General features: G+C 31.0%; 1 protein-coding gene across 1 annotated transcript in view; it reads left to right on the top strand.

The window, feature by feature from the left end:
• The window catches only part of LOC113370227 (maternal protein pumilio-like), a 224,372-nt gene that overhangs the window by 111,043 nt on the left and 99,939 nt on the right, over positions 1 to 13,390 (top strand). The window contains exon 3 of the mRNA XM_026610900.1: positions 1,341 to 1,733. Within this exon, the coding sequence (XP_026466685.1) occupies positions 1,341 to 1,733 (393 nt within the window). The remainder of the gene's footprint in view (positions 1 to 1,340; positions 1,734 to 13,390) is intronic.

Raw genomic sequence — 13,390 nt, 5'->3', positions numbered from 1 at the left:
TCAATTCAACCATTTATTATTATTATTATTATATATATATATATATATACTAGCAAACCCGACGAACTCCGTTTCGCCACCAGGTGGTTTTCGTGAGAAAGATGAAGGAATTTTTTGTTTGTTTTATATTCGAAAAGGGAAAAATTTGATTTTATTACACAACAGTAATGAATTTATTTCGATTACAAAAATGAAGTTTTTTAGTTGAACTTCTCTAAGTAAATGAAAGTGAATCCGTAAATTATCCGTTTCATAGAAGTGCTCTATGGTAAACCACATTTTTTGTTTTTTGGTCTGAACACAAACAAAGCGGATGGTGGTTTTCCAACTCGTGAACAGGCAACGTATAACTGCCTACGTAAAAAACAATGATTTTCTAAATAATCTATTTGAAATTTATCCTGCAAACACTAAGCGATTGGCCTTGCGACTTGTTAATTGTCATTGCGAACGCAAGGCGAACTGGAAATTGCAATCGTTTGAAGTCGAACAGAAGACCAGTCGAAATCATTGGTATGTCACCAAATCGCCAGCAATTTTTGATTAAATGGTGAAATTCAGTGCGTGTACATCATTATTCTTTGCGGCAAGAATTGCTCGTTGACTTGACCAAGCATAATTCTGATAATTCTCACTGTCATTACTCGAATTTTTAATTACGTTGCGTGAAGTTCCAGCAATTTGCATTAAGGCACGATGCCATGCACCACTAATTTTCTTAGCTATAAACCTTGGGGAGCCCGAGACCTTTCCAACGAATTCAAAATTGTCGAAGTCGGTTCGTGCTTTCTGGAGTTATTTCGTCAGGAAGGAAACCCCGACTTATTATATATATATATATATATATATATATATATATATATATATATATAATGGTGTATTACTATATTTCTTTTCTATGTCAAAGCTTTTTTGTAGTTGCAAGTAAACCGAGTGATTTTCTTTTTCCTTCTAAACTATAAATGAGATTTCCAGATTAATTAGTGAAATTAATATGAAAATCTGTAAAATGAATTGCGTCATTTTGCTGTGGAAAAGGGGGAAGCTAAAGAACGGCACTTCGATTAATTTGCGTTTCTAATTACGATCCCAGCAGTCGTTTTGACGCTGAGAACGACTCAAATTTAATCACACCGTGGTTTCTTCTGCTCACCTAGAGCTGGGTTATTTATGTTTATTGAACCTTTTTCAAAGCCTGAATCTGCCGCAAGTGAATGATAGGTTTTTATGTCCTTTCGCAATTAATTCACAAGGCTGTAAAGAAAATCATTTAAATTTGTATTTGGGAAATGTAATATTAGATTAAATTATATTTGTAATGTTATACATTTTTGTTACAGAATCAAGATAAATGGAAGTACCAACCGCATCAACTAACAAATGCTGTGGCAAACATGACTTTAAAAACAGCCGCACCTCCACCGCCGTTGCCGATTTTAAATCACATTAACCAGCAACAACAGCTGCAACAGCAACAGCAACATCTACAACAGCAGCAACACTTACAACTGCAACAACAACATGTCGGTCTCGCTAATAATCATGTAATGACTCCTTACGGTACGGGCGACCAACAGTCGCAACAGCAGCCGCAACACCTAAATGGTTCGGCGGCTGGTGTTAAACAGCAGGAACATCTTGTATTCCTGGGCGCAGCAGGACAGCATCCGCAATTGAACGTTTTTCCGCCGCAACAAACGCAGCAGTACATGGCCGGACTCGCGCGGAATGTGGTGAGTGGATTGTTTAATTAGTTTAAATATTGTTGATATTTGTTTTATATGCTTCATTATATATATATATATATATATATATATATATATACTAGCTGACCCGGCAAACGTTGTTTTACCATATAAGGTATTTGTAAACAATTTCTAGAAAATTGAAAAAATTACTGATTTATTTTAAGTACTACCTGGCTCGGCAAACGTTGTTCAGCCATAAAAAATATTTCTAGAAAATCTTTTTAGAATTTTTTTGGTATAAAAAATAACTATGTAACTGATTATGAATGTGAAAGTGTGTAGTGAAAGATGCAACTAACACCAAAATGAATAGATGGTTTACACACTGCAACCCTTGCACATAAAAATGCTATGTGGACCTTTATACTCGCGGACCTTTAAGCCCCGCTCTACCCTATCATTCTATACTGCTAAGTAGGTTCTAATGCTGATAGTAGTGATTCAATATAATTCGAGCTTTATCACTAATTTTTAAAATATCTTATTCCCGAAGATATCGTAATTTATTGACATTTTTACAGACTCCCAAGTTATTATTTGTCTAATCTGCCTAATCTTCTTATTTAAATCGTTGTCTGTTATAACTGGGAATAAGTTATTCGACAAAATGTCCCCTTTGATCGATTCGAAGTTTAAGTTTTTAATTTAAATGAATTAAATAAAATAATTATATAATATAGAAAATGTTTTATAAATAACAAATCGCATAAAATTATACAAATGATTTCTTTTAGAGCACCGAGTTTAAGAAAAATATGATTGCGCGAAAAAGAGTGCTAACGCCAAAAAGTGCATTTTCATATTAACATTTCAAAAAAGTTGATATTTGGTGTTTCTAATAACACTATCGGCCTGTTTAATAACGTTTTTGTGTATAAATAAAACTACAAACAAAACTACTTACTACAATTAAATAATATTCATCTAAAACATCCTATTAAATATAATTCAACATAATCTGTCAAAAACATTTGATATTTGACGTATGACTCACCGTCCATTGTTTCATATAAATTACGCTTCTACAAAAAATTTTAAATTTTGCACAATCTCTGGATTAGCACAAATCATTCAAGACTAAAAGCGGCCAAATCGGTTCAGTCGTATTCGAGTTTTAGCATACCTAACGTAATACCGAACTATATTTTTATATATATAAGATAAGATGGAGCATATAAATGCAAATAAGTTATTATATAAATGCATGCACATGTGTATTTGTGAAAATTTTACGATTCTAACGTTTTAAAGCCTATCTTGTCAAAAATGGTTATTGTATTGTTAATGTTGACTTCATATTTTACCACAAAATGGTGAATCCGTCTAAATACAGTTAATAAAGTCGTTTAAATGAGACTTTACCAAGAGTCAAAATTACTCTACTAATGAAACTCGCAATGTTGTGAGAGGATGTGTTGAAAGTATCTTCGAAACTTTTTTGATTGCTTCTTTTATTAGTGTTTGTCGAAAGCTATTATTGATTAGGTTCATTGGATGGAAGATACAACCATTTCTATATTTCCTTCTATTACTACTTCCGCAAGGTTATTGTTAATTATTGATGATTTTCTTTACTTTTGTGAAATAATCTTCGGCTAACATGATTTTTAAATTTTTTTAAAGCCTGTGGAAAGGACGAAAACAGATTTTAGTCATCATATGGGTTAGGTCGAAATAGTAGAACATTTATGAAGTGTTATGAATTTATGATTTTTTCATTTTCCCTAAAAGCTTCCATAATAGCAAATAAGAAGTTTGAGGCTATATTTCGTCATTAGTAGTTTTCAATATACTTTCGATATATCTCTGTGAATATCAAGAGTTTCCGCATCCGACGATGCAGCGAATTTTATATGAGAAGTTTTATCATGCACGAGAGATGTTCCATTCTCCTGTACCTTCTGCTTGCATCTCTTTACTTATTTTGTCGAAACTTGGGCACACTGCCATTTTAACCATGACTAAGGTAGTTTTTCTACTTATGTATGTTCTATTTGCGTATTCACAGCTTTCTATATTTTTGTCTTTTTCCATATGCTGTAAATCAAGGTTTTATTTGTTTAACGTGTGGTCAGTTCAGTATTTATAATACTTGAATATGTTTCTTTCAAATAAGTTCAGATTTTTACTCCAAAATCTACAGCAGCTGCTCATATTGCATATTGCATCACTAAAAGTATTTCATAAATTTTGATTTCAATTCAAGGTTTCCTCAGAGGTAACAAAGAAATTCTTATTATCTCTTAACTTTATGTAAATGCGAAAATTCCTTTTTTCTGCATCCAAAATGTGCTATTCTCTTGGTCGTGTTGACCTAAAGACGTTTAATATTAATGATTCGTTTCTTTATAGATAGAGAGCATGAAATAGTAATAAGGAATCTGTTTTATGCCAACGAGGAACGAATGAGAAAATTTAGAGTTGTAATTAGAATTTTCATTTCTAATGTGAATGATTCCTTAATAGCAATGCGAATAAACGTTAAATCTTGTTTGGCAATAATTGATCTATTACTGTATTATTGAAATATAACATTGGTTACATGTTAATTTTTTCTTCCGCTGTTTTCTTCCTCCAGAATTTGTTCCATTCGAATATATCCGAATACTATCTTATAATCTAATTTTCTCTTATATAGGAAATAAAACGCCGCCTTACATAAGCTAACGCCAATAATTTAATTGAATTTTCTACTTTTTGCTTTCTTTCATTTTGCCATTAAGCCTTAATATCATTTGACGAAAGAAACAATTTGCTTTTTTGTTATTTGAGTAACAGCATGCGTATCATTTCGTATTTCTTGCAAGTGTTTCTGGGAAAAGTATAATTTATTTTGCTAGAATGATATTCAAGATCATAATTCTTGATTATTAATATCATTGTTTATTAAAAATTATAGATAAAGATTAAATTACAATAGATAATTTTAAACGGTTTTGTGTTCTTGGAATTTTATAAAATATCAAATCAAAGAGGAGAGTATGGCGTTCATATGTACCATACATATATTTAATATAGATGTTCTCTTGAGTGAGTTTTTGTGTATAAAGAAGTTATTCTTTCAATAATAATCTTTTCTCTGCAAAACATGATTAATCTTTCATTATGTGAGCAAAGGTTTTATTGTGCGTTGGGCACCCGTAACGAGAACAAGTTGCACAACAAAACCGTCATGCTGGTCTGATTCAATGAACAATTGGTTAAGATCAATCAGCGAAAAACTTTCTCAATTTGTTTAATAATTTTATATGCGTATTGAGAACAAAATTATAAGGAAACGAACTTTAATGGGCGACTCTACTTTAATAGCAAAAAATATCAAGCATCAGGCAATCATATTCGATCAAACTTTGCGGAGCAAAGTACATGGACTCAATCCTTTTCTCCTTCGTGAGTTTTGTCCCTTACTTTTGCTGGTTTCTTAACAATTAAATAGTCAGTTTGTAAATAGAAAAAATGGCTCTCATACTACTTCATCTTGACAAATATAAGCTTAAGGATACAGTGAAAAATGTAGTAAGAAAATAATCACTCAATTTTCATTAATCAAGTTTAGTCTAATTCTCTAAAAATAGCATTTTGAGTCCAAGAACCAATTACAGCAAATAAATATCGAAACTATTAGCCATCTATATATTCTCAAACTTTGTGGAGCAAGTACAATAATTTCATCGATTGACTGATTTTTTTTCTCCTTCGTATTTTTTGGTCCTTTCGCCTGAAAAGACTCGTTCTTGACAAATATATTGTCAGTTCGTATATAAAGAAAATTTGGCTTTCATACTACTTCATCTTGACAAATATAAGCCTAATGGATATAAGGAAAGATATGTAGGAAAACAAACTACTATAAATAAACGTTCTATCATTCTGCTTTCATTGAAATCGAGTTTAACTTAAAATTAGTGTTTAGAAAACGAACCAAAAGCACTTATATGAAAACAATATATAGTCATGGCATTTTGCAATTAGTAGATGGGATTTTTAATATAATTTCTATAAGATCTATTTTAAATAGATTTCCATACTGGTAGCCCCTATATGACTGAAATGCGAATATTTCCTTTTTTTCTGCATCCAAAATCTGCTATTCTCTTGACCTAAAGACGTAAAGGGGAGTAATGTGGCAATTCGAGTCAGCCTTGATATAAAAACAATATATAGTCATGACATTTTGTAACTTGTAAAACGATCGGATTTTTAATATAATTGTATAAATGTACACATTTCTGCAAAGTCTATTTTTAATAAACGAATATCCACGTTGGTGTCCCTGACTTGACTGAATTTTTTTATTTCCATATAAATTACAATCTGTCTCCAAGAGACATTCAGTAATTAGATTGTTGGTAGTAAAAATGGATGCTTAAAAGGATACCCAGTAGTAAACCTTTTAGTTATGATATGTAATAATTGTGGAAAATTATTTATAAATATAGATACTAAAACCTATTGTAAGTCTAAACATGCATAAATAATATATGACTATAAATACATATACATATAAATAATTCCTACATAAACTAACTTTACTTATTCTGTTAATTCGAGTAAAGATTGTCTTTTTAATCTGTGATTATATGTGGTATTGTACTGTTCGTTTGCTAGGACGTTGGGGTGACTGCTTATTTTTATTTTATAATTTTGTGCTATTTTGTCTATCTTTTCATTTACAGTGTTGACGTTTGCGTCTTGGTGTATTAGCCATGTAGGCATGTATTTCGGTGCAGAGAGAGCCTCACGTAGGATTTTATTTTGAAATCTTTGAATGATTTGGATGTTGCTTCCTTTAGCTATACCCCATAGTTGGAGGCCATATGTCCAAACTGGCTTAAAGATAACCTTGTATATGAGAAATTTGTTTGAAGTGGAGAGTTCAGATCGTCTTCGTAGCAGCCAGTAGAGAGTTCTACGGAGGTGTTCCAACTGTTCTTGTTTTTTGAGAATATGGATTTTCCAATCCATGGATTATAAAAAAAATTATTGTCATGACATGTCGACTTTTGCAAAACGATCATTTCAGCTTTTAATATCAAAATATTTTACGATAAATGTGTTTAAATAATCAACGTTTTCTTCCTTCTGAGCAAATAACAGGGTTAGAGTTAGATAATGTCTCCATCTTTCGCAATTTACACCTTGGCAGCGTTTGTATGCACAATACTCAGTGAACCGAATAAAAAATCCACGACGTGTACGCTTTCTTAGCGATGGATGTACGGCTGCTGGTCGCTTTTATTTATTTTTTCTCTTGCCCTCGCGTAACTATTTCGCAATTCCTTTCCGTCGAGTTTTCCGGCAGGTAATATTTTTATATTGCAACACCTTCATGCTGTTCAGGCGATCAATCCCCGGCTATCATGTACTTCTCTGTGGCATACTCGTATTCACATACATCTTCTTGAATGATCTCTAAAATTTCAGTGATAATCATATTGTTATGATTGTCAATGTAAAATTTTATAAAAAACATTGTTGCAAAATTAAAAATTGTAAATTAAATTTATGACTTAGATGATTTTTTTTAACATTTTTAATTACAATCTGTCACGCTTAGGACATATTCAGTAATTGTTCTGACTTTATTATATGGATTTTTGAATGAATGGCAACCCAGTAGTTGCCCAATTCAATTATGACTAATTAACTATACACGAAGTATTGCTGACATTTTTTATTACATATATGCGATTATACCCACGAGAGGCAATTTTCATTTTTTGAGATATATAACCTAAAGTGGAATGGATGGAAATATAAAATTATATTATTTTTTTGTTATTGGATGATCACTACTATGATTTTTATATCTTTTATAATTACAGTGCAGCGACGTAACCCAATCAGTAAACTACTTCACGATATGTGCTTGAACTAGTTGTAAGTGGCATTTCGCCTTAAGGAAAATTGCATGAACTTTTCGATACCTATGCATAATCAACTTAATCAATAATAATTGAGATTTAGGTATTTAGGTAGAATGTTCTACTGCTCATTTCAAAAATTAAATTTTAATTTTTGCTAAAAAATAATCAATACGATTTCCAATTTATGCTTACTAGACATACCTGTAGTATCTGTAATTATATAAATTTTATTTCATTCATTTCTTGTTTTAAAAAATTATTCTATTCAAGTGTGGTCGTCAACTGTAATCAGTAGCTAGCTATGTAACACTATCGGACGTACATATGCTTCGGCATAGATTCTGATTAGATTCTCGCGAAATTCTGAACTTTTAAAATTCAACCACTTGTCGATGGCATATAATAATTTAATATGTCATTTATGACTACCAAATATATCGTTATACATAGTTTCATTAAAATAGTCAAAATTTTCTTCATTTAGTTACCAAGAAACAGTTCAGCAGATCTTTACTAAAAATCAGTATCCGTTTTTGAACTTTTTATTTTGATTCAGGATTTTTTTTTATTCATTTAAATCACAATCTGTCTTATAATTAAAAGACATTCAGTAATTATTCTGAGACTTTACAAAGCTATAATGTTTTTAAAGAACTACCTAAGGTCGATCACTCCATATCCTCAAATTATAACTAATCAATATATAGTTTTACATGCAAAATATATTTCATCTACATTATATATTATCGAATTACAAAATTCTGCAAAGGTAAAACAATATACTATGTGTTAGAAAAGATCCTATCCCTTAGCTTGTTCCAATTTGCTAAGCTGTTTTTTTCAAATAGCGGTTCAAAGCCGGGACCGTGTTGACACATCAACCCGCAATATTTCCTACTGTATCACTTCTTACATCTTGCTAGATTCGTTTTAGAATTCCTTTCAAAGTATTTTCATTCGAGCCGGTATCGATTTCAATCTTGCAAAAGCCAAATGGAAAAACTACGGACAAGGTTCGTCTCTCGAGCGGAAAAGGATTTTTCAATTTTCTGAGAGAGATATCGGTGCAGTACGAAGATGGCGCATATCTTAAACGCTTCCGATGCCAACGGTGGAAGACCAAAATTTCAATCATGGTGGAAGAATATTCTTGAGTATAAATAATAAACATTTGAAAAATGTGATCAGATAGCACATTTACCTAGCATATCCTTTTTATAATCAAGTAAAAATTTTTTTTTCTTTCTTACAATTTTTAATGTCCCGAAAGAGAAGTTTGTGTTTTCACCAGAAAATCCGATTTGCTAATTTTATGTTTTCTCAACGATTGTGATCTTACATCGACGTTTTCCAAAAAATGAATCAACCTATACTTCAAAAATTTAAAAGCCATTCGATGTAGCTCGACAAGAACTAGCGTTTTAAGCGACGACCGGCCGAGCCGTTTCTTTATAATTAGCAGGAAAGTGTAAAATTTTTCCTCCACCCCACTATCCTGAATTGAACATCAAACTTAATACATACACAATTTCATAAATTAGAAAACTTACCAATGGGTAGTTCTCTAAAAACATTATAGCTTTGTAAAAATTAACTATTGGTAAAGGCAAATTGCATTAACTTTCTGATACTTTTACATAAATCAACTTAATCAATAAGAATTGAGATTTCTGGAAAATAAAATTGTTGATTTTACTAAAAGTTAATCAATGCGATTTCCATTGGATGTCTTTCAAACATAATATCTGTAAATAAATAGAATTAATTTTTAACACATCTCATTTTATTTGTTTCGGACTCTAAAAATGTATTATTTTAATGTGTCGACGTCAACTATAATCAGTAGCACGGAAACTACATGTGCACGAAATGCATGGATTCTGATTAGAATCGCTTAGGCGCGAGGGCTAATTCCAATCTTTGATGAATTTTTATAATTCAACCTCTTATCGTAGGCCTTTGATATTTTAGTATGTTATTTCAGACTATATAAGCTATCGTCAAGCAAAGTTTTAACAGAATGATCATAAAAAATAACATTTAATTACAGCAGATTTTTACCAAATTGACACGATTCCCAATTGATATCCTTCAGTTTTTTTAATTTTTAAAATTGGATTAAGATGATGGGCTAAAACGTGGACTAAAAATTTTACATTTTGCTATTTACAAAGAAACGGCTTTGCAGATCTTCGCGCAAAACTGACAATTGCTAGTCCTCGTCGAGTTAGTTTTGGATCCATTTCTGAGAAAACGTCGACAAAAGGTTAAAAATCGGCTCACACACATAATATTTCCAAATTTGGTCTCATTAGATTTAGAATGACTTAAAACGATAAGAAAACATAAAATTAGCAAATCAGATTTTTTGCATCAGGAAATTGGAAACAAACCTACTTCGGGCAGTTTTGCATTTGCATATGCATTTTGAATTAGAGAAAATGCATTTTAATTTTTTTAGTAAAAAATTTGATTATCAATGACCAATTTTGTTTTAGCAATATGCCAAATGAAAATGAAATAATTCAGACCAACAACTATTACCTTTTGTCCCCTGACATGCTCGAATTCTGAGCTATTGTAGATCGTCTTCTCATATTCAGTGACTGAAATTTGAAATTGTAATTTCTCTTTCGCTTTACTCTTTGTTGAACCAAACGACAATAACATACAATTCAGGAAATTCATGAAGTTCGTACAAACAAAGGAATTTATTTTATTCATTGTTGTTCTCATATACATGGCTTATCTATATAAATGAAATCGGTTTTTAGATGTTTGTGCACAGGATCTATTGTGGTTATTTTTAGTATTGTAAATGCGATTTAATTGTTTAGTCTGCCGATTATGTTCAATACAATGTTTCCACCCCAGAATACTCAAGGATCTTTCAATATGTAACATATCTCTTGTAGATGATACGATTATTCTTACGTTGTTTCTTGGCTCATAGCTAATATTTGTTTTTTATTATTTATTAAAATATTGTTTACTATTTTATGTTGTATTAGGTTTGACATTCTGATAAAATGCGTCTCACTATTGAACTATTTTCATTTATTTGATTTACAATTTATTACTGAGATGTTTTTAATAACACATAAAGTGAGTTATTATACTGCATTTGTCGCTATAAATAAATTGCAGTTCATTGACATAGTTCAAGAAATTGTAATAAAGTTTATTGCATTCCTTCAATTTTTGTGCATTTTTTTTTCAATCAGAAAATTATTTATTCTTTTTGTTTCAAATTAGGTTTATGTCAAATTAGTGGTAATAAATCCATCGGAGTATATTGGAGATATCAGTCAATGCAATAGAAAATTTGTAGTCTGTTTGTGTCAATGTTGGTCATATTTGCATTAATAATTATTTAAATTGGATATAAAACCGCATCCTTCTCTAAGTCTAGATATGTCGTCAGCGATTTTTAACTTCCCGTAGGGTAAGTTATTGTAATCGTCCAAAAATCGAAATTGAAAATTTTTGCATTTCTCGACGTTTTGAAGGTTTCTGAACATTTTGGCATACCTCAGAAAAAATGGATGTGTGTGTGTATGTATGTATGGATACACATTTTCGGCCACGTTTTCTGGCGCTCCGGATCAACCGATTTGAATGGTTCAAAAAACATTCGATTCCTATTGACAGAAATATCCGATTTGAATGATCTAAAAAAACATTCGATTTGTAATTATATGGAGAAGAGGTGATTAGTTTTTGGCAAAGGCAGGTCCAGCGGTTTCGGAGATACAGAGCTAAATGTGCAAAAAATGGCAGTTTTTGAGAGAACTAAGCGTCTTATGTGAATGAATCAAAGAGCTTTCTGCTTTTTTAATAAAATAATTGCTCTTGGAAAAAAAATGTTTGTTTCAATTTTTTGTTTCAAATTTTTTTTTGTACATCAAAAATAATTCAGATTTTAATTTTAATTCTGACTAAAGTTCTAATATACTTTAAACAAATAATTTCAACTATGCAATTCAGTGTTACAATATTTATAATAATCTATTTGAAAGCATTTAATATTGCTCGAACATTTCGTAACGGTACGGGAAGTTCCAGGAATTTGCCTTAAGGCACAATGCCATACACACCACTAGTTTTGTGGGCAACCGCAAGTAAAAACTATCAATCTCGTGCCTATTTTCGCAAACGCGAATATACAAACATTTTTAACTTTCCGAAGGAGGAGTTTGTTTTTGCTAATTTTATGTTTTCTCGGCGTTTCAAGTTATTCTGAGTCTGATGAGAACAAATTTGGAAAAAGTATGTGTGTGAGCCGATTTTTGACTTTTCGACATTTTCTCAGAAATGGCTCGTTCAAAAATTTAAAATGAATTCAAGAACTGTTAAAAAAATATTGGTTAGGTCGGCCAGGCTGTTTCTTCATGTGAAGATAAATTATTTGTCAATTTTGATGAAACTTTGTGTGAGGATAGAATTCGTACTTTAAAATAACATACTAAAATATACGATAAGCGACTGAATTTTAAAAATTTATCTAGGATAGAATTTTGCTTAAGCGATTCGTTTCGTTGGCAGCTACTGATCACAGTTGACTTCCACTTATAAAAAATTTTTTAGAACTCGAAATGAATGAAATGAAACGTGTTAAATAAATTATTTGAATTTATAGAATTACAAATATTGTATGTTTGAGAAATATTATTTGGAAATCATTAATTAATTTTTAGGAAAATTTCGAGATAATACCCAGTGCTGGATTTACAGTAGGGGCAATCGGGGCTACTGCCCAGGGCGGCAAATTTTGGAGGGCGGCAAAATTTGGATAGTGAGAAAAAAATTCTGTACAATATGATCAACTATTTTTAACAACATTTTTTATTTCAAGAAATATAATTAACCAAACATAATATGATTGCAATGCAAAATTTGGGTTGAAATAACCGATAACTAAAATTTATTATTTTGTCTTGCCTCCCTCTCCATACATAAATTATCAAATTGGTTAATAAGTTATCAAATTGGTTAATAAGTTATCAAATTGGTTAATAAGTCATCAAATTTGGCAATTTGGCTAATATAAAGATCCGTAAACAAGCTGAAAGTTTAAGAAAAATATGTTCTTCTGTTCTGGAGCCCTCTTAAAATGACGAATTTGTGCACTTACAAGTTTATCGCGTCGAAAAAAATTTAAACTAGTGACTCATGGCATTGTGCCTTGTCAAATTACTGAAACATCCCGTACTGAAAACTACATTTTATAAAGAGCTTTAAAATTTTTTGAAAAATGAAACAAAAAGACTTTTAAAACACATTTTTTGTATTTCGAAATTTTTCGAAAATTATGAACTTTTTGCAAAGCAATCGCGCTGCGTAGCTGTTTCAGAGAAGAAATATCAAAACTCAATTACCATTTTTTGTAATTGCCTGTACCAAAAGCTAATCAGCATGTCTCCTCATCAATACAAATCTAATATTTTTTAATTATTCAAGTCGATTTCGAGAACACGGATCAACCGATTTAATCATTCAATCTCCTATCAATTCCTATTGATAAGGAGACGTACTGATTAGTTATTGGCTAAGGCAGGTCCAACTGTTTTGAAGATACGAGCGAAAATGCCAAAAATGATAATTCAGTTTTTGAGAAAAAAAGCGTCCAATATCATTCAAAAAAATTTACAGAATAAATAACTGCTTAAATTTGTGGTGGACAGGTTTAGCGGTTTCGGGTATCCAATAAAAAAAATTGAAAAAGAAGCATTAGGCGGACAAAAGTGTTCATAAGACATATGCACATTAACGGAT

The sequence above is a fragment of the Ctenocephalides felis genome, unplaced genomic scaffold, assembly GCF_003426905.1.
Source record: "Ctenocephalides felis isolate EL2017-DRISC unplaced genomic scaffold, ASM342690v1 CF-g0.4_SCAFFOLD_01492, whole genome shotgun sequence".
In the NCBI taxonomy this organism is placed as follows: Eukaryota; Metazoa; Arthropoda; class Insecta; order Siphonaptera; family Pulicidae; genus Ctenocephalides; species Ctenocephalides felis.
Note: the sequence above shows the minus strand (reverse complement) of the source record. Positions and strands in the feature narration are given on the sequence as shown.